At 41.8% G+C, this 21,496-nt stretch overlaps 1 protein-coding gene across 1 annotated transcript in view; it reads right to left on the bottom strand.

Moving 5' to 3' along the window:
- SLC28A3 (solute carrier family 28 member 3) overlaps positions 1-21,496 on the bottom strand; it is a 57,497-nt gene that overhangs the window by 10,071 nt on the left and 25,930 nt on the right. Inside the window, exons 2-12 of the mRNA XM_022558958.3 lie at positions 19,764-19,862; positions 16,458-16,537; positions 13,377-13,468; positions 11,776-11,965; positions 10,588-10,732; positions 9,219-9,332; positions 8,531-8,608; positions 5,605-5,685; positions 4,129-4,209; positions 1,818-1,943; positions 84-214 (exon numbers count right to left, since the gene is read on the bottom strand). Coding sequence (XP_022414666.1) covers positions 84-214; positions 1,818-1,943; positions 4,129-4,209; positions 5,605-5,685; positions 8,531-8,608; positions 9,219-9,332; positions 10,588-10,732; positions 11,776-11,965; positions 13,377-13,468; positions 16,458-16,537; positions 19,764-19,862 — 1,217 coding nt within the window. The remainder of the gene's footprint in view (positions 1-83; positions 215-1,817; positions 1,944-4,128; positions 4,210-5,604; positions 5,686-8,530; positions 8,609-9,218; positions 9,333-10,587; positions 10,733-11,775; positions 11,966-13,376; positions 13,469-16,457; positions 16,538-19,763; positions 19,863-21,496) is intronic.

Raw genomic sequence — 21,496 nt, 5'->3', positions numbered from 1 at the left:
TGGACTGGAGCAAACCTCCCCTCCCACCAACCTCCTGCTTGTATAGTCAATAACTAATAACTAGGTGAATGTGTCCCACTTACCCATTTTCCATTTTCATGGCATTCTTGAGGGTTATTTTAGGTGTTTCTGTCTCAGGCCAAAAAAGTTTAGAAATAGCCAATGCTGCAGGTGCAGACATAACTGAAGCAGTTAACAAGTGAGAGGACGAAACCTGTGATTTCAGGAGAAAGAAGACCAACTTAGGTTTAGCTTTTCTGTTGTGTTCTGAATGAATGGCTCAAATGCCTTACAAGGCAGGCATTGATTACGTGCCAGAAATCAATGTTTCTTTGGAGGCTTGGAAGAGCCACACGCTGGGTATCACCTTGAGAGGAGGGAGGAAGTTATACCAGTTGACCACATCCTCGGGGAGAAGCACAAAACCACAATCTGAGCATTTCAGAAGAGAATTAATTAATCCTGTGTTGTAGAAATTTTCAAGGAAGATAACTCTACCTCTCTGTTGTTCCTCTGAATGTTCATATAGTCCCTAAAGCTATTTCATTACATCATCAGCTTAGATGGTGGGTATCTGGGGTGCAGGCATGGGTACACCCCTCTCCATTTTCCTTTTGCTTTCCTGATGTCCTTTGTGCCCCTACATAATATGTGTTTATCCAGAGTCCCTTTAATCTGTAAGCGATTTGTTTTCCTCTCTGCAGGTCTACTTAAACTCTTCCCCCTTCCCTTCCCACATCCTTATCTTGTTTCTGGATTCTCTTCCCTGTATTTTCAGAATTATAGAATCTGCACCTGCCTCCCCACTCCCATTCCACACAGCACAGTTTTGTATGTAGAATTCCTACAGCAACCCATCTGGAGAGTCAGTCAAACTGGTATTCCTGAGGTCTCCTTCACCCTTTTTTTCTTCCCTCTTCCTACTGATTCGCTCTGTGAGGCTCAGATGAAGTCCTGTAATGAAACTTGCCTATCTTGTAAGAATTCCTCATCACCTGGACCACACAGCTGCTGTGTTATTCCATTTCTCCACCAGGGGTTGTAAATAAGCCCTGTGCTCAGGGCATGTGCACCAGTTACCATAACGTTCTGGCGCCATCGCATAGACCCACTGCTTTCAAACTGGGCTATACATTGAAACCTGAGGATTGAAAGGGAACACTGATGCCTGCGTCTCGTCCCAAGAGATTCTGTTGAATTACTCTGGGGGAGGGGCCTGGGCATTAGGGCTTTTAAAAGCTCCCAGGTGATTCTAACGTGAAGTAAGTTTTGAGAATCAGTGCTGTAAGCCAGGAGTCAGAAAATGTTTTCTGTAGAGGGTGAATAGTTTTGGCTTTTAGGGCCACAACTACTCAAGTCTGTATCATATAAGCTGCTTAGATAATGAACAGGATAGCTGGTTTCCAATCAAACTTTAGTTTACTTTAGTTACAAAAGAAGGAAGTGATCTAAATTTGGCCCATGGGCCATAGTTTGCTGACCACTGAACTAGATGGCCTTTAGTGTCAGTAATAGGTTGTTTTTTTTTTGTTTTTTTTTTTTACTTATTCAAATCTTCAGCCAAATTAACCTCATAATATGATTTCATTCTGCTATGGGTGGATATAGTTCACATTTAGGTGGCAGAGATATGAGAGTGAAACACCAAAGCTCCTTGGGGTCACTCCATTCAAATGTCAAAGAAACTGTGACCAACTAGACAGCAAAAAGAACACTCTTTTGCCCTCCTTATCTGGCAGCAATAGTAAAGGAAAAAGCAGAAATGATAATAGCAAACAAAGAAGAGGTTTTATAAATTAATCCCCAAACATTCTTACCCCAAAAGAAATGTATGCGCCTAAGACACTTCCAGCAATAGTAGAGAACCCAGCGGTCATGACTGCGTGGAGTTCGGACTTGGTGACGTACGGTAAATATGGTCGGACCAGCAGTGGAGACTCTGTCTGGAAACAAAAAGTGATCAGATTAAACGTTCCCTTACGAGGACATGCTAATTTACTCAAAATTCCATTCTCTACAGCAGTATTTCTAAGAGTGGACTTCAGATCAACTCTATCAGCTTGACTCAGGAACTTGTTTGACATGCAAATTCTCAAATTTCCTGAATCAGAAACTCTGGGGCTGGATCCAGCAGTGGTGTTTTAACAAGGCTTCCTGGTGGTTCCGATGCGTGCTCATGTTTGAGAACCCACACCATCATTGTCTGGGTCTTTTGGACTCCAGGGCAGTGCGCATACAGAGTCACGTGTGAAGTTTGCAAGGCCAATTCACATAAGGCTCTCACCTAGCCTAGGATTGGACTGTGATGGCTTAGTACTCTTTTCTAAGGTTGGAGCACCATGGGCCAAGTAACTGCCCAGTGGCCTGGCCTTGGGAACTGTGATTCCCAAACCTCTGTGACTTCCTATCTTCCAGCTTCATCTCAACAGACCTTAAACCTCTTTGCTGATACTATAGGGAAACAAGACACAAGTATGAAAAAATACCAGCAATAACATATACTGGTGCCCACAGGCCCATTCCTAATTGAGAATCAGAGACCCCCCTCTTCCCCTTGCATGGAAAGGAATCAATTAGAGTGTAGTTGTAAAGGCTTGAGTCCCATTAAGGAGGGCAGGTGGCCTGCAGCATGGGCTCTCCATAAATAATAGCTGTACTTTTAGCATATTAAGTATCAGATTGAGCACCACAGAAGCATGTGTGCAATTTTACAATTTTCCCCTCATTATTTCTAATTGTGCTATGAGATTGAGTGTGTTGAGCTTCAATTTATGGACCAAATAGAAACTCAGTACATGAGCCCTCTTACCCTGCAGGTAGGAGTAATCAACTCAAGATGGTGCCCTAATTAGTCCTGAGAGATTTTATGACTATAATTATAACAATTTCAACTCCTGGGCAAAGAAGTATGGGCCCCACTCTAAAGACTTTGCTCCAGGCTAGTAAGCTGGGCTTACCAATCAGAAGGCTCAGCCTGCCTGGAGCAGTTGTATAAGTCTACTGATCTGGAACCATGTGTTTTTCTGGGTGACTTGATTTTTGCTTCGAGTTCAATTTCTTTGCACAGCCGTGCTAGCAAGTATTCACACTTGGTTTCCTTGGTGTGTGATTCCATTCTGCCTGAAGCCATATATCCTGAATGTTGAGGATGATTATTACCATTTCTTACTTATCTACCCCTTAGGAATGCTGCCATTTTGAGGGACAGAACTTGGCAACATACTTCTTTGCTTAAATGGACTTCGGGCAAAAGAGCATCTATCGGGACTTCCCTGGTGGCGCAGTGGATAAGACTCCACACTCCCAATGCAGGGGGCCCAGGCTCAATCCTTGGTCAGGGAACTAGATCCCACATGAGTGCTGCAACTAAGAGTTTGCATGCCACAACTAAGGAGCCCATGTGTCACAACTAAGGAGCTGGTGAGCCGCAACTAAGGAGGCCTCCTGCAGCAACTAAGACCCGGTGCAACCAAATAAATAAGTAAATAAATAAATATTTTTTTAAAAAAGAGCATTTATCCACGTGATGGATAAGGAAGGTGAAAATACTTTTGCTCATCAGCATTTTTCTTCAGACTTAGCAAAGAGACTGCTCAGATAAGTTGAGAATGAGCTTAAGTATTTATATGGCTGCACGGTGTTGGTGGAAAGCCTTTTTGGTCTCTTTCGTTGCCACAAGCATTATACTACAGAGTGTGAGGCTGTCTGTTACATGTTTGCAGCTTCAAGATAAATGGTGAACTCCATTTGAGTAGATGAGCTGCTAGCCTCTGATGGGTGGGCCAGAAACCTCAACAATTCAGTTAATTCAGAAAGGACTTATTGAGAATCTATACATGAGAAGCCTTATGCTTTGATAAAATGATTCAATCTTTCTTCCTCTCCATAAATTTTCAAGGACCCAAATTCCACACTAGTGCATTGATACTCTTAGAAGGGCGCTCTCTCTCTCTCTCTCTCTCTCTTTCTCTCTCCTTGGAATCTGGACATTGTCAATATTGAGGGTTCATTATCTTGACACCCTTCCCCCTACACTAAAAGAAATAACACCGTCATATTTTTTTATTTCTCTTTCTGGAAAGAGTATCCATTTTAGCAAGTGTTTTGTTTTTTGATATTACAACTTACCTGTCCAACAAATATATTGCCAGAAGCAACTACAGATTCAACAGGAGATGTTCCCATAGTCACTAGCATTACCCATCCAACCTAAAAGGCAAAAAAGGATAAAGTCAGTAAAGAGCTATTTGTATACACAGAACTTCAAAGTAGGGATAAAAATCTTTAAACTGGAGGAAAATACTGAGGCCTTCAACAATTGTACTAAACTTGAGTATACCTTATATAGTCCATAGTGCAGTCTGATCAAATCCTATTTGAGTGGTAAGTCTGAGTCATTGTATATACTTTGAACACTATACAATGTCTATTGAAATGTCTATTTCATACAAGTAAAGTTTTTTGAATGTCTATTGCGTACAAGTAATAAGTTGTAATAATTGCTAACAGTCATGGCAGTCTTCACAGCATTCCAGGCACTGTTTTAAGCCATTGTTCTAAGTAATGCATTTAATCCTCACAATAAGCCTTTGAGGGAGGTCCTATAATTAGGCCCATTTTACAGAAGAGGAAACCAAGGCACAGAACAGTTTAGCTGTTCTGTCAAAGTTTGCCTAGCTAATAAGTAATGGGATGTAGTTGAGGTTTGGCCTTTTCTACTTAACTCTCAAACAAACATGGTTGATGGTCCCAATTTGTAGTGGTCCTTCCAACCAGGGACTGTGGTGCCCACCTCAGAATGGGGACTTCCTGTTGCATCCTCTCTCCTTCCTTCCTGCTTCGATGTAGACACAGGAATGCTGAATGTTTAAACTGACAATTAGAAAACTATGCGCCCTGGTGCTCTTGCTGAAACTTTTAATTCTCCTGGTATTCTGGCTCTCTCTCTCTTTTTCTTTTTTAAAATAAATAAATTTTATTTCTTTACAGAGATCAAAAGAGGGCTGTGTCTGTTCCCAAGCCCTGTATACACTGCCTTGCTCTCATGTACATTCAAACTAGCTTACAAATTTCTGAGTTTTGTGATCTAACATAATGTATGACTGACAGCTGCTGGGGCAGCAGAACTGAGGTTAACTTTTCAGACCTAAAAAAAAAAATTTGTGTGCTTACAAAAATCCCTCAGGAGAAAAGATCAGCTTCCCCTTCTTCTTTGATTCTCTAGCAACTCCTAGACCAGGAGGGTCCACCTTCGTTATCACCTGAGGATAAGCAGTGACTGTGTAAGCCTTGGGCAGATAGCCAAGATGAAGGGACAATCAGGTCCCCATCCCTTGGAGTCAATTCTTTGGCTAACGGAATAACTGCTTCATGAAGATGCTCAGTGTGTTGCAAGTCACAGCCCTATTAGAAGTCCTGGAGATAAAATTCCCTCTGTGGACCCATGTAGGATTTTTGGGTTTAAATCTAATAACTTGAGGTGGGTGTGGATCTTGGTACAAAGGGAAAGGTACTTTGGAAAAACCCAGATAAAAGGCATTCAAGAATTTGTCCCTGCGATAATCAGCTCTACACCGGTCACCCACTGCCTTCTAGTCCTGGTACCTTTTTAATGATCCACTCCATCAATCCAAGGTAGTACAACATGGACATCACAGTGCTGAAGAAAACCATGATGGGCAGGACCTGGGGGTGGTGGTGGGGAAGAGTGGTCACGGGTTAACATTGGCCCCAGCAGTATTAGTAGCTTTCAGATCAGTCTCCTTTCTGCCTCCTTTTCCCCCTCTGAAATGTCATCAAAATACTGGAAACTCCTCTTGAACTAAACAACGTTTTTAACAGGCAACTTCCCCATCTACAGTCTCTTACTCTAATTTGTTCTGGATAAGCTTGAGTCTATTTCATAGGAAACTTGACTTAAAAAAAAAAATCCTGCTATGATGAGCTTTTCTTACTTTAGTTTCTAAGAGAAGGAATGACGTTTTGGGGGGAATTTGTAATAATTAGATCAAGAAACTGAAAGCCACTGGCAGATATTCTTGTTGTTCTGATATTAAACAGACATGGGCTTCACTACTTATTAGCAAAGTAACCTGGGTCACGATTAAGTGTGAGCTATCTCAGATCCTTATTCACAGTAGTGACACAGTAGGTGCTTAAACAATGCCTTGTATAAAGCAAGCATTCGTGGATTTAGCTTTTAGAATAATAACTGTTTTACCTATAGATTTTTGAATCACTTTACAAAGATTAAACTCTGGAAACTAGTTTACGTCTGTGTTAACAAAGGTTGTCTTTTTCTAGATCCGATTTTCCTGATGCTCTTTGGATGCCTTCAATGCAGCCTGTGTGTCTACAGGGAACAGTTTCTTCCCTGCATAGACCACACAGAGCTGTGGTCTGGGTCCCTCCCCACCCCTACTCCATTGTTCCCCTTCCCCTCTGTTCCCAGCTAAATGGCCAGGGACAAGCTGCCACCAGAGACACAGAATGGCCAAGGACAATTTGTACAGGATCTAATTTAGAAAAATCTATTAATAATATATATTAAAAGACTTTTTGTGCCATTATTCAGAGCTTGCTCACTTATGTGATTTTATTGGCTTTAATGGGCAGGCAGAGCCTTCCTGAAAGCTTCAGGGAGTTAAAGGGGCTCATCTCCCCAATGTTCCCACAGGAATCTGCTTTGGCAGAAAGGATGGAGACTACTGCCCTGGGGGCAGAGGGTTGGGGGAGGTCTAAAGACACTGGTGCAGTCTGGGCAGCAAGTTCCTCCTTCTCCGTGATATTATTTTTTGTAATTCTGGATTCAATTCATGACAGGAGCATATTTCTATCTCAATTTGTAAACATTTGACCTTTCAGAGATGGCTTAGTTATCTCAGCACCAAAGTATCAAGTCAGCAGTTTAAAAAAAGATTCAGCATAGCAGTTGGCCTAACCGATGCCGAGGTAATTTGGAGGTAAATTTGGAGTCCCCGAGTGAGAAGACAATGGAGAAGTGTAGGAACAATAGCACACCACAAAAAAGAAATCTGAAGGAAAAGCCAAATGCATCTTTCTGACTAATTGACAAGGATTTGCAGGGACTTCCCAGAGGAAGATGGGCTTCCTGGGGATGGGGGAGGCCTGGGAGAGAATCGATTAGGCCTGAGCATGGGGCCAAGTTGCCAAGTTGCCTTTCGCCTGTAAAATAACATCTCTCCTTTGGTTGGGAGGAGGCCCAGCTTGCAGGCCTGCCGAGGTGAAGGCTGTGCTGAAAGAGAGAGGGGAAAGGTGTTAAGCAAGGGGATGGCTCTGGAAGAACAGAGCTTGATGTGAGTGACCAGCTGTCCCAGTTTGTCTGGGATTAAGGAGTTTCCTGACTGCAGGGCTGTCACTGAGCTTGGACTGGGGAGGCATTAGCAGCCATATGTCTATTCATTGCCAGGGACCTAATGTTCTTTTCCCTGAAATCTCAGATACTATTACCCCGTATGATCTTTTTTAAGAAAATTAATTAATTAATTAATTTTTGGCTGCGTTGGGTCCTGTTGCTGTGCGCGGGCTTTCTCTAGTTGCAGGGAGAGGGGGCTACTCTTCGTTGTGGTGTGTGGGCTTCTCATTGCGGTGGCTTCTCTTGTTGCAGAGCACGGGCTCCAGGTGTGTGGGCTTCAGTAGTTGTGGCGCACAGGCTTAGTTGCTCCGCAGCGTGTGGGATCTTCCCGGACAAGGGCTCGAACCCGTGTCCCCTGCATTGGCAGGCGGATTCTTAACCACTGCGCCACCAGGGAAGTCCCCCCTACATGATCTTTCATAACTATCTCAGCAAATGCTACAAGACATCCAAAAGTACAGGCATACCTTGTTTTGTTGTGCTTTGCTTTATTGCACTTCTTGGAGGTTGTGTTTTTTACAAACTGAACGATTTTGGTAAACCTTGGGTGAGCAAGTCTGTAGGCGCCATTTTTCCAACAGCGTTTGCTCACTTTGTGTCTCTGGGTCACATTTCGGTAATTCTCACAATATTTCAAACTTCTTCATTATTATTATATTTGTTATGGTGATCAGTGATCTTTGATGTTACTATTGTAATTGTTTTGGCATTTTTTTTAGCAGTAAAGTATTTTTTAATTAAGGTGTGTACTTTTTTTAGACATACTGCTATTGCACACTTACTAGACTACAGTAGGGTATAAACATAACTTATATGAGCTGGGAAACCAAAAAATTTTTGACTGGCTTTACCGCGGTATTAATTTTATTGCGGTGGTCTGGAACCAAACCGGCAATATCTCTGAGGTATGCCTGTGCTTCAGTATTCCTGACTTCCTCTACATGTTTCCCTGAATGTTACTGTAAAAAAATTAAATGTTTTCAGTCCACTGACTTCAGGTAAAGGAGAAAGCCCAGTGATGGGCTGTGTCCCTATGACATGCCTGGCAGGTATATGCCTGGGTTCTGATCAGTTAGGTTCTATCTGAACATCTACAAAGACTGAGAAGTTACTGAAAAGGGAGTGTCTACATAGAAAAAAAGTGTTTGGCTTTACCTTAAATGCAAAAAAGTGGTCTTCATATTTCTCACCAAAGACAAATGAGGCACCAGCATTAGTGTACTCCAGGAATGTCTGAGTTAAAGAAAGGAAAAGAGCAGATCATTACAAGCACTAAAGAGGTAGTTACCATCCACAGGACCTATGGCTCTGCAGAGGGTGGGGACTCAGAAAACTTGTGGGATAGACTTGGAGAGTTAATTTTGTCAACTTTCCCCCTCCAGTGGATGGCCTGGAAGTATATCTTAGAACTATAACTGCATACAGTTTCCTGGCGTTTCTGCCATTCACTCTGACTCTAGGGTGCTAACGAATAAGCTGGGTGTGGTAACTTGCTCCAGAAGCCACAGATGGTACATGGGAGGTACTGGTTGCCACTAGATGCAAAGAAGCCTATTTCTCTGTTGGGGAAAACATCTTAGAAGAGTGACACCCCTCAGGCAGGATGAAGGGGTCAAATGGGATTGAGGAGTGATGCAGTGGATGGTATGGGTAAGAGACAACCAGAATATTAATAAACTACATGGATTAACATAAACAAAGTTATTTGTCTAATTCATGCTATGGAATTAAAATTTGGGTCAACTAATGCAGACAAATAAAGCTATTTCTGACATGTCTTGAGGGTTATATTCAAATGTTAAAAGCACTATAAAAGCAAGGCATTCTTTTGAACCAAATTTACCTGAACTTGTTTCCCCAGCCAATCAAAAGCCATAAATCCAGGTTCTGTCCTTAGTATCAAAAGCCCAAGAAGAAACTGTAACCCAACACCCCAAAAGACAGGCCTCCAGTAAACCTATACAGAAATAGGAAGAGATATAGGTTATTAGAATATGAATGCTGAACTCAGCATAAATGCCCAGAGGATCACTATTTCCTTGGAAGCTTCTCAGATGTGGCCTGTGATCCACCTTCTTTCGGAGGCCAAAGCAGTTGTGAGCAGAGAATCCCTCCATAGAATCATACCTAAAAATCTCAGGGTTGTGCTCCCTCTTCATAAACTTGAGATTAAGCCTTCAGTCCCAGCAGTGTATGTAACCATTTTGTCAAGATAAAATCACTTAGACACGAAGAGTAGTCTTAGAAGGGCCATTAAAAGAGGAAGAATCTGGCCTTCCCGGTCATGCTGTAAATGTTAGATACATATAATTATTTCCCCATTTGGAAAATGGAAAGGACGAACATGACTTCTCTGTGTGTCCAAGGTTTGTTGATTTGACAATTTGTAAGTGAATTAAGTGAAATTCCACCCTGTTGAGGGGCTCTCATTTCACAGTAAAAGGAACCAATTAACTCTAATGCAGACCCAGGGAGTGCAGTGGTAATGGACAATCAAGTGCTTTCATTTTTGGAGTAGAGATGAGTGGCCTGCAAAGAACTATGGGATTGGAGGCACAGAAAATAGCAGAGATGGTCACCCGCACAGGGCAAAGAATTTGGATTGTATCAGGTGGCTTTGGTTTTGATTAATGCTCTTTTCTTGGATCAGCCTTTCAGCCAGTACAGTCTTCCAGACTTTGCCATTATGAAGCATATGTGAAAGTTTTGATATCTCAGAATTCTTGCCCATTTATTGGGTTGCAGGCTGACAGAACAAGGGTGAGAATGGAATTCTATGTGAACAAAACTGCTTAAGTACAAATTTTTGGAGTAAAATAGCCTCAATGGCAAATACAAATTTGATAACTGCAGAATCCAATGGTAGAATATTAGATTATTTGTTGGTCTGGGGAAATCTGAATAAAAATGGATGAGTTTTCTTTGTATGTGTGTTTGATTGGGGGGAAGGGGGTACATGAGTAGAAATCGGACTTGACAGGAGAGAGTATCTCACTGGTTGAGCAACTGGAAAATTACTGAGAATGAAAATGAGAGAGCAACAGTACTATTAACGTTCAGGAAAAGGGCACCTTAGCCACTGAAATATCATAACAAGGTAAGAAAAATGGTGAATAACAGTTCAACTCTCTCATACTCATTATTTTGAGCAATTTACACATGAGGGAAAAAAAGAGGGAAAAAGACCAAGAAATGATCGATTTCATGCTTACTTTGGTTGGGTGCTTGGAAAATAGAAATGTCAGGGTAATGTACATTATGAGTCCACCGAAGGACACCAGCTGCTGTTGGCCCAGTTTGGCGGTGTCAAAGACCAGCCAGAAAATAACTCCCAGGATCAGGCAGCCCCAAATCACCCTAAGGGAACAAAGAAGGAGGCTTTGGCATCATTTGCTGTGCTAACTTTAAAATCTTAAACAAGCTTCAACTAACAAACAAAAACTATTGAGTAACACACCCTGGCACCAGGAAATTATGCTTCTAGAAATTGCAAGAGACTCTTTTTGGGTGTAGCTATAAAGGCACATAGTCAAAAAATGAAACAATGTGTCCAGAACACTTGGGCCCTTTGGATATGTAAAAGAGTCAGAGAGGAGAAACGATGCTTGGAGAGGAAGTCCGGTGATTTCTTTGCGAGAGCTGCTGGGCGTCTTCATTTTGGGAGATGGGGGAAGCGTTCCCTTCTTCCCTGCAAGGGAGAGCTTGAAATGTGTTCTCTGCATTGGAGACCTCACCTAAGCCTCAGAGAACTAAGTCAGGCTTTAGCCTGGGTTCTGACTCCTTGGGGAATCTAGTGGGCATACGATAGCACTGAATCAGTGGATGGCAGAGCCAGGGAGGGTTGCTCTGTTGGGATTGTACAACCCTGGTTTATTAGGCAAAGAATGTGTGAACTTTCCTGGTAGATTCCATGTGGGCCACACTGGGGAGAATGGGTTCTGGGTCCTACCCTGTAGGGCCACCTGGAAAGAGAGGAGGTCCCACAGAGAGAGAGGCTGAAAGAAAAGCCCTGAATGGTCATTTGCAGGACAGGGGGTCCTATAAGAGAGAGTTGGCTTTACTAATTCACAGACCTTTCCTCCCCAAGAGTTCAGATTCGTGCCCAGAGCAGAAAGCTACCTGTCTAAGTCAGAACCGTCCCAACTTTTGGACAACATTTTATCATTTAGTGGCACTTGAAATTAAGATAGTTTGTAGGGACATTTGAGCACATCTTGCCTTATCTAGGCCTTGATGTCCTGCTTGTAAAATGAAGGCATTTTTTAACAGATTATTCCCTAGGTTGTTTCTAGCTTCAATATCCCATAAATGAGGAAGCAATTTCAGAACAAATCTATGGAACAGTGTTAGAAAAGACTAACATCACTCTCAACCTCAGTAAGAGAACTAAGAGCATTTACCACTTCAGCCAGAACCAGTGGCTGTCCAGAAGCCTTTGGCCAGGAGAGAGGAAATGAGCGATTTGAGAGTCATATTTGGCCATGAAGTGATCCCAGATCACAAAGAAGATGGCAACCACCGTGATCACGAAAAGAGGAAGGGCTCTGTGAAAGTTCAGCACACAGGCCGCAATCACCAGAGCCAGGTAACCTGTTGGAAGCAATGCAGACAGTGAACATCACCAAATCAGCTGGAGACCAGCCTCCAGCATTTACCTGGCTCAGCCAAGGGCAGGTTCAATCAGGAAACCATTGAACGCAGGGGTACTCTTGATATAGCTATAGGTGCCTCTGATTATAAGGACTATATTTTGGGTTTTTAAAAAAAATTTTAAAGTCTCACCAAGAATGCTAGGAGGACAGGGTGCTAGGTCTTTTTTCTCAAAGAACCTTCTGAATTCTTGAATCTTGTTGCCTGATCATTGGGACTCTTGCTTAGTACTACTTTTTCTGATATTCAGACTTAGCAGGTGAGCTTCCATCAGAGAAAGGCCAGGCACTAAAGCAACTACTGGCAAAAAGATATTGAGTCTTCTAGTTTGTAGCCCAGATTTGCCTAAGCTTGAGTAGGAAAATCTCTGAGTGTCACAACGACAATCCCTAAGTGCCACAGCATCTCTAAAGGAAAGAGGTAGGGCGATGACCGAAGTGATGGCTTTTGAAGATGATATTCTAGGGTAAGAACAACACGGTTTTCCATTAAAGGTCAGCAAACAAGTCTTTGTTTCCAAGTTAAGTTTGGCCTACCACTTGTTTTTGTAGGTGGCAAGGACAGTTGTATTTGTATATTTGTATTTTAATTCTACAAATAAAGTCGCCCTGGCACGCAGCCACACCATCTGCTTACTTTGTACTACAATGGCATAGCTGTGTGGTTTTGAGTATGGTCTGCAAAATACTCTCTGAGCTGGTACAAAGAAAGCTTTCAATCCTGCTTACTCCCTGTTCTAGCTGCGTGAGCACCGGGAAACTACGGACCTTCTGGGGCGGCAGCAGTCTTGCATACATGTCTGTGGGCTTGGGTGGGAGGGTTCACATTTTATAGACAGGAATGTTCTTTCAAATGGGCCCTGGAGCCCTTTGTTTGGAGGGAGTCAAAATAGGACACCTGCTCATCTGTGAAGACAGTCTAGTCCTGCTTTCAGGTAAGAGGAGTGGGCTACATGACCCTAGGCTCCTTCTTGTGTTGTGTTCATATAGAGCATTGATTGATTACTTATATCACCCCTTCAATTAGGTTTCTGCCTTGTGATTATCACCATGTTTTCCAGTTACCTGAATTTGCAATATCCAACCCTCAAATCCATACCACAATAACAAAGTGAGAGTAGGTGACCTAAAAAATGAGCTGCTGGCTGCATAAACAGGACAGGGAAGCTATCTACATGGGCTTCTCAAGTTGAGACCCACCACTCAGGGGCATCCTGGTTAAATTCTCTCCTCTCTGGATGATTCAGGGAAGTCAAGGGGAAGGGAAAGATTTATTTGTTTTCTACAGAAAACAAATATTTGAGGGATCCTGAAAAAGAGACATTGGTATTCCATCCCCTTTTGTTATTTACCTGCTATTAAAATGCCCCAGGTCGTGGACTTAAGGATTGTTTGGTGTTCCCTACAAAAATCATAAACTGTACCACACTTCCTTTCCAGGCACCTGTAACAACACAAAAGCAAGAAGGCAGACAGAGGTAAACACCACATACACGACATAACCTGGCATGCTAAAGCTAGATAAGGCTTTGTAAATCAAGCAGGCAAACACATTCATGAAGTATGTGTCCTACAAAATAGAAATAAGAAACTCATTTCATTTTAGACTAAAATCAGCCATGGCTTGCTAACTTTTGCTGAATGGATGTGCCAAAGCCCTGAAGAATTACAGAGATGCAGAAAACATGCTCCTGGAAATAAAGCAGGGGACAGGATAACTAACCAAAAGCTGAGAATAAACCATAGGGTGAGAGTGTTTCTCACTGTGCTAGGAGGGCCTCCATTAGCTTGTAAGCTCTCATGTAAATGTTGACTTAAAAAAGAAAATTCCAATGGGGACTTCCTTGGTGGTGCAGTGGTTAAGAATCCGCCTGCCAATGCAGGGGACACGGGTTTGAGCCCTAGTCCGGGAAAATCCCACATGCTTCGGAGCAACTAAGTCCATGCACCACAACTACTGAGCCTGCGCTCTAGAGCCCGCGAGCCACAACTACTGAGCCCGCATGCCACAACTACTGAAGCCCTCGCTCCCAGAGCCCATGCTCCGCAACAAAAGAAGCCACCGCAACGAAGAGTAGCCCCTGCACGCTGCAACTAGAGAAAGCCCATGCGCAGCATTGAAGACCCAACACAGCCCCCCACCCCAAAATCCAATGAACTCTCATCCCTTCTGGTTCTCCCTTCTGGTTCCCTAAGTGTGAGCAAGCTGGAGATTCCCTGTCCTCAGTCACCACCCTGTTTAGCAGGAGGCTGACGGACTTCACAGGATGCTTACATGTAAAGTAGAATTTCGCGGATTTGAGGGCCGTTAACCAATGGGTTGTCATATAGCTTTTTCAGAACGTTCTGGAATTGTTGGTGTATTTGTTTCTGCCCAGAGCCTTGTTACAGGGCAGTGTGTGGTGTGTGAGCCACGTGTGCATCTGATCACTTCTTCTGGGGAGGATGTTGTCCACCAGTGAGGGAGTCTGGAGAGGCCACAGGCCTGTACCCATAGCAACTGTCCTTCCTTCTCCTGGGTGCTCCCGGTTGCCCCCCCAGGCCCTCCACTTACTCTGAAACCTGGCTTCCCTGCACATGTCTCTTTGCTCAATGTGCCTTCATTCTCCCACTTGAGGCCAAATGGAAGGAATTTACTCACACATTTAATCATGACCACTTCCAGGCCACTAGACAGGATTTCTAAAACAACCCCTTCTCCTATATAGAAGATTCTCAATCCCCAGGATCTCAAAGGACTCAGCCCCCGCTGGGAGCTCCCGTCCCCTTGGTGAACACCTCCAGTTCCCTTCCCTCCAGCAGTCATGCCCCTGTGTCCAAATCTCAGCCCCCTTCACGTTTCAGGGCACAGCTCAAGCCCTTTGCTTCTACAAAGCCTTCTTGCATTTCGTCAAACAGAGGCATTCCCCTGCGACTTATTCCTACTGTCTCCTTTGATTGTATTTTGTTATGAAGCCTTAACTGACTGTAACTTCTTGGAGAATAGATGTCTGTGAGCCCAACACCAGCACCATGGGCATTAAGAGTGATTGGCAGGCCTTTGTCGAATTCTTAGCTAAATGAAGTGGTAGTGCGTATTGCTTTTCTGGAACAATAGTTTATAGCTGTGAGTTGGGACCCATTAGTGGGTTGCGAAGTCAGTCACACTGTGCATGATGATCATCCTTAAACAAAAGCATAGGACATCTCAGAGTGTATCATACATAGTGACGACAGGCATTATTTCATGAAAATTTTGTCTTATGTATGTGTGTGAATATGCGTACTGAGAATTAGAAACACTGTTCTAGAACATATTGAGGGAATATAAGTATAGTAAAGACTTAAATTTTTCATGGTCTAATTTAGGAAAGGCTGCTGATGCATTGTCCTCAGCTGTGGATACAGTGTTATAAAGTAGCAGCGTTGGAGGGCAGCATGTAATAGGGCACGTCCATCTACTTTAAGTTGAATTGATCAGATTTTTTAATGGCAAGGAATGTGTATAGTGCAATTTGACACTTCATAAAAGGAAGTACTGTAGCTAGAAATAGTTGCTTTGGCCATTTGGTTATCTAGGCTGAACAACTCCCAATCTCCTGGTGGTTGTTTTCCATCCATTAACACGGATGAAACCTGAGTACCTCTGACCACCCAAGAGAAGCTCTCAGCCCCCAGGATCAGAGATTCATAAAGTAAAACAAAGGATGAAACTAAGTTCAGGTTTCCAAGGTGGCAAATATCCTTGATGATGTATATGTGACAAGAGTTTTTGATCCTAATTCTGGCCGAGTCTATCTTCTGATACATAAAAATAAAGTCCCTCAGAGACTTAGGAATTTATACCAAATTTAAATAGGAATTTAGAAAATTTACAAATACTTTCATGTTATGATAGAGTACCAGACAATCTTGGACTGGGAATCAGAAGCTGAAATTTAAATTAGCTTTGTTCCACTAACCTTGGCTAAGTCACTTCTCTGAGCTTCATTTTTCTGATCCAAAAAATAAAAATAATAATTTGTCTCTCCTGCTAATGGGAGATAAGGACTTGCAACATTATGATATGACAAGGTAAGAGCAAATTTGTTGGGATTTAAAGTGAATTGGATTTTGAGAAATCAATTGCTTATTGATTGAACATTGTGAAGATGAATTAACTACTTTTGTATAGACTGGAGCAATTAGTTGGCAATTCACAGCTTTAATTAGAAGATTGTCCTGGATATTGGGTTCCCAGGACATTAGCAGTTTGAATTTACCACGTTGATTATTCTAGAGCTCCATTACTTTTTCTGAAAATGGTGTTGGGTGGGTAGTAGGGAGGGGAGATTGGTGGTGACCATCTCTGATAAATCATAATTAATGTTAAAAATTAGATGAGAATTTAAAAAGTGTCAAAACCACTGTGTTGAGGAGGTAAGTGTGGTTATTTCTATGGTATAAACCTGTACCCTTTTTGATGCGTCTCTTGGTCATCCTCATCTTCATCATTTCTTGGAGAATCCTGCTCAATGGTCACTTGCTCTTCGCCCTCAAAATCAAACATTGGAACAGAGATGGAATGATGAGAATCCTGAGCACAATGGACTCTGATCTCTTTTGCTCAGAATTTTGGCTAGGAAATTTTTCCAAAAGGTCCTTTTAAATTATTTTGCAAGATGATGGCTCCAATTATCTACGCACAGACATTTTCCCCCTTGTCACAAAAAATCCAGGTTCATACATTTCTCCCTTTACTTCAGAAGGAGCCATTGGTATTTTCTCCATTTCTTCAGGGAGAGGGCTAATAACTCTGCTTTTAGTTCCTGTCTCTACATTCAACTCCCGCTCTGTTTTCAGGCAAGTGCTAAATGAAGTTAATACCAGAGGCTGCACAAATCTTCCTTAATACTCTGCCAGCCCCACTTTCCAAAGGACTGAGACTAAGGCTGGTTTTATTTTCCTGGCAGCCCAAGGCTTGGTCTGCAGATATGAACAGTAGCTCAGCATCTTCAAGAGCTGTTAAACTACCCTTGGGAACTAGGGTTCTTCTGTCAGTTGGGTTAAAGGGAAATATTTCCCTTACTCAGCTAGTACTTGCTCTAACTGACTGAGTGAAGTACATACCTGGGCTATCTTTTATGGACAATCTTTCTAGGTACTGTTTAGCTTTGAAATATCCATGACCCATCCTATTCTTGTGATGGTGGAGAGGATTTCCTGCGTCTCATCATTTTGCAATAATGCCTCAAACTGGTCCAGCTATTGTAAGCAAAGGCAAGGGAAGGCTGGGAGGAAGCTGGTAGATGTGGAGCAGTTTTGAACATGCCCTAAGAGGTATAATGCCAAATCTCAGCTCTAGCTTTTTGTCAGATCCCATGAGACCTTCAATCCTCTTTACTTTAACCCCCCCCACCCCCCCCAAGAAAAGAAATTAGCTATTAGCATGTCTCTGAGCTGAAAGGATCCTCAAAGATCATATAGTCCTTTGATACCAAACTCCCATTGTACTCCTGACTTAGGCTGCCTTCCTGTTGTGGGCTGGGCCTCAGGTACAAGGAAGGTGATGGGATGATTGTAATAGAGACCAGCTGAATCCAAGCTGTAGCTACAAAGGTCAGGAGTACAGAGAAGCCTTTCTCATTTTTTCCCACCTAACACCAAGCTTGGCCAATAGTCAAAGTTTGGTAAATTTTTGATTTAAATGATCATAATTATTATTTTCTTAGAGTGAAATTGTCCCAAGTTACCTACTATATGGAATGTCTAGCATTCCTATTGGTTTTTTTTTTTTGGTTTTTAACCCTTTCTCATCTTTAAAACAAAACAAAACAACAACAAAACCTTCTTGACCCTACAACCATGGGACATCTACCCTCCCTCCTTCCCTTCACAGCCAAACCACTTGAAAGAATTGCCCTTACTTTTGGTGACATTCCTTCACATCCTGCTCACTTTTCAAGCCACTGTGACCAGACGTCTACGTCTGAGATGGCTTCTGCTAAGGTCACCTGCCAAGGTCACCTAAGGACCATTGTTGCCAAATCTAGTGGCTACTCCTCAGTCTTCATATTTCTGTTTACAATAATACCTAATTTTTTGTTTTTGACTTTTTTTGGTGAAACAACTTAAAAAAAAGACTTTTAAGAGCAGTTTTATTTAGGTTCATAGCAAAATTGAGAGGAAGGTACAGAGATTTCCCATACTTTTCCGCCCGCCCCCAACCCCATGCAGCCTTCCCCATTATTGACTTCCCCACCAGAGTGGTACGTTTGTTACAAATGATGAACCGACAAAGTCTATAGTTTACATTAGGGCTCACTCTTGGTGTCCTATATTCTGTGGGTTTGGACAAGTATTTAATAACATGCATCAGCTGTCATAGTATCATACAGAGTGTTTTCACTGCCCTAAAACTCCTCTATGCCTATCCACCCCTCCCTCCCATCTTGGCAGCCAGTGATCTTTTTACTGTCTCCACAGTTTGCCTTTTCCAAAACATCATCTGGGACCATACAGTATGCAGCCTTTTCAGATTGCTTCTGTGACTTGGTAATACACATGTAATGCTCCCCCATGTCTTTTCATGTCTTGATAGCTCATTTGTTTTCAGTGCTGAATAATATTTCATTGCCTGGATGGGCCACAGTTTATTTATCCATTCGCCTACTGAAGGACATCTTGGTTGCTTCCAGGTTTTGGCAATTATGAATCAAGCTGCTATAAGCACCCATGTGCAGGTTTTTGTGTGAAAAGAAGTATTGTTTTCTCTTTTTTTGGTTGAAGACTACTTAGTGATATGAACACTTCTTACTATATATTAAATGAAATAGGCAATGACCCAATAATATGAAAGCATGATCCTAATATATGTGACATATGCCTATTGATGTATATGTACTTATATTAAAGTGAGCTATATTCTAATATGTTAGGCACTGATTTGTTTGTTTGTTTGCTGGAACTACAGTTCATTAGGTCATTTTTTGTCTTCCAAATTTTGCTGCAATAATATTTCAAATTTTTTACTTCAAATAAGTTATTCTTTTATCATGAGCAAACTCCCCCCAGAATATGCACCCAAAATTACTTTTTTAAGGGTGATATAGATGGGCAATTTGCTCCCTTTTTAGCAGAAGGCTGTCTTCAAATGAGATCCTTACACCTGTAACTTATGTAATATTGTACACCAACTCTACTTCATTAAAATTTTTTAAAATTAAAAATAAAACTATACTCAGTGAAAATATCCATCAAAAGGGAACACATAATAAAGATATTTTCAGGCAAAGAAACAAAAAAATGAGATCCTACCCAGAATTCAATATATAAAAGAAATAAGAGGTGGCATTGTCACAGAGCACCTCGGCTTGCTGTGTACACTTAGATGTTGCTGAGGAAACGTAGGGTGTGATGCACACAGTTTTAGAACCATGTCTTAGAGCCTTACTCTTTTCTGCCTCATTTACTTTAAAATTGAGATGTTATCTGCTGAAGCCAGTGCTTTCTGCCTTGGGATGGAGTTTGGAATCTAATAGTAATAGTGAAGTGTCAGAGCAAGCCTGGGTACTCTCCCCATCAGAGAACTCTGAGCACAGTTGTATAAACACAAAATCTTTGTTTGGGCATGTGTGTTTTCCTCATGACTGCCTTACACACTCAAATTACCATTTAACTCATTCCTCTGAGTGCCAGCTGAGTGCCATGCTTTCTGTCCCCATAGCTGTTGCACAGTAGTTAACGTGGTGATAGATTCACCCACTGCTTTCCAGCCGTACCTGTTTGCCATTTTCTTGCTCTCTGTTTTGCACAACTCTACTCCTTAGGGAGTTGTCATTTCCTGACGTCTTCTGGTTTTCAAAGCAGTCGTCATCATACTAGGAAAAAATACAGATTGCAAAAATAACATTTCAGAACCACAAAACAAATGTTCTTTCAATGAATGATACCCAAAGACTTTTGAGGGACGGGATGGCAAAGATGAGGTGTTTAGATGAGTCAGCTGATTAAAGAAAGAACCAGGGAAGCTTGGCACATAAAGAAACACAGATGATTTTGAAAAATTTTGACAATTTACTGTCTGTAGAAACCACATAAGGAAGAAGAAAATTATCTCAATCTAGAAATGTAAATCCTTTTGTGTTGTTTTTTTGGGCCGCGTGGCTTGTGAGATCTTAGTTCCCTGACCAGGGATTTAACCTGTGCCCCTTGCAACAGCGACACGGAGTCCTAACCACTAGACCACCAGGGAAATCCCTAAATCTTTCTGTTTTCTAATATGATCTTACAGTACATATGGTAGTTGATACCAAAAATAAGTTTTAGTTGAAAATTTGGATCACATATTTCACTTATATTTTTTTCCTTAAAGATATGAATGCTTTAAGTACAAGACTAACAAATGCCTAAATGTTTTGCATTATTTCACTTCTTTGATTAAACATGTTCTTGATCAGTTTTCTGCTTCTGATCTTTCTTTCCTCCAGGTCTGTCTGTATTCCTTCTTCGTTACTCTTCCTCCATAATAAAGTGAGTCTCCTGGCCTGCGGAGTCAGTTGCACACTCCTTGGCATGGTTCAGGGCTGCACGATCCAGCTCATTTATCTCACTCTGCTCCCCTTGCAGGAACCATGAAGGAACACCCAGCCAAACAGAACTACGTGACTTTCTCCAAGCCCGGGCTAAGTTCTCCTGCCCTGAGCTTGCCATATTCTCTCTGCTATCCTGCAAAATTATAAAATATTAGCAGTTCCTTATATGACAAGATTTAAAGATAAAGCATGGTTCAGCCAGTACCGTGATGACCTGAAAAATGCATGTGTTGTACTGAAGGTCATTGTTTATATCTGAAACATGGATGATTTTGGTTTGTGTTGTTATGATAGATAAGATTGGTGTGGTCCAACTTGAGGAAGACAGAAGGGAACAAAGTTGCTGGGTCTAGGCCATGTAACTTTCTAATAAGCAGAGCTGAGATAAGCATGTTGGTTTCCAACATCCTTTCCAACACATCACACAGACTTTCAAATTATAAAACAAAGCAAAATATAGTAAACCATGGGCCGGATCATTGATCATTTTATTCTTAGATGTTGGATCTATGAGATGTTAAAATGTGTTTTGTTCGGTTGAAAGCATTCTCTGGTAGTAATGAGCATAAGAAAAAAAATGGTTTCTTTTGTGAGACCAATTTTATTTTTACTTTTTTTGATTTTACTTTAATAAACTGAGTAGGGTTTGCTCTTGGATGGGTATCCTGACCCCCTACCACTTTTTCCAAATGTGACAAATACCTGGTTCATTTATATTTTACCTATTTTGGGTGGGTCCAATCTTTCTCGCATCTCAGCCCAACTAGACATTTTATATGGTACTTCATTCCAAGTAAGGCAACAGATAGATAAACAGTGTCGGGTAGGTGTCTATATCTTTTCAGGACATATTCCCTGCTAGCCCTGTCGGCTGTGACCATGTCTTTGAAAAAGGAACAAGTGTATGAGTTTGATTTTAA

This window comes from Delphinapterus leucas, chromosome 6, assembly GCF_059928025.1.
Source record: "Delphinapterus leucas isolate spDelLeu-1000000601 "Yukka" chromosome 6, BTC_Dleu_Yukka2, whole genome shotgun sequence".
Classification (NCBI taxonomy): Eukaryota; Metazoa; Chordata; class Mammalia; order Artiodactyla; family Monodontidae; genus Delphinapterus; species Delphinapterus leucas.
Note: the sequence above shows the minus strand (reverse complement) of the source record. Positions and strands in the feature narration are given on the sequence as shown.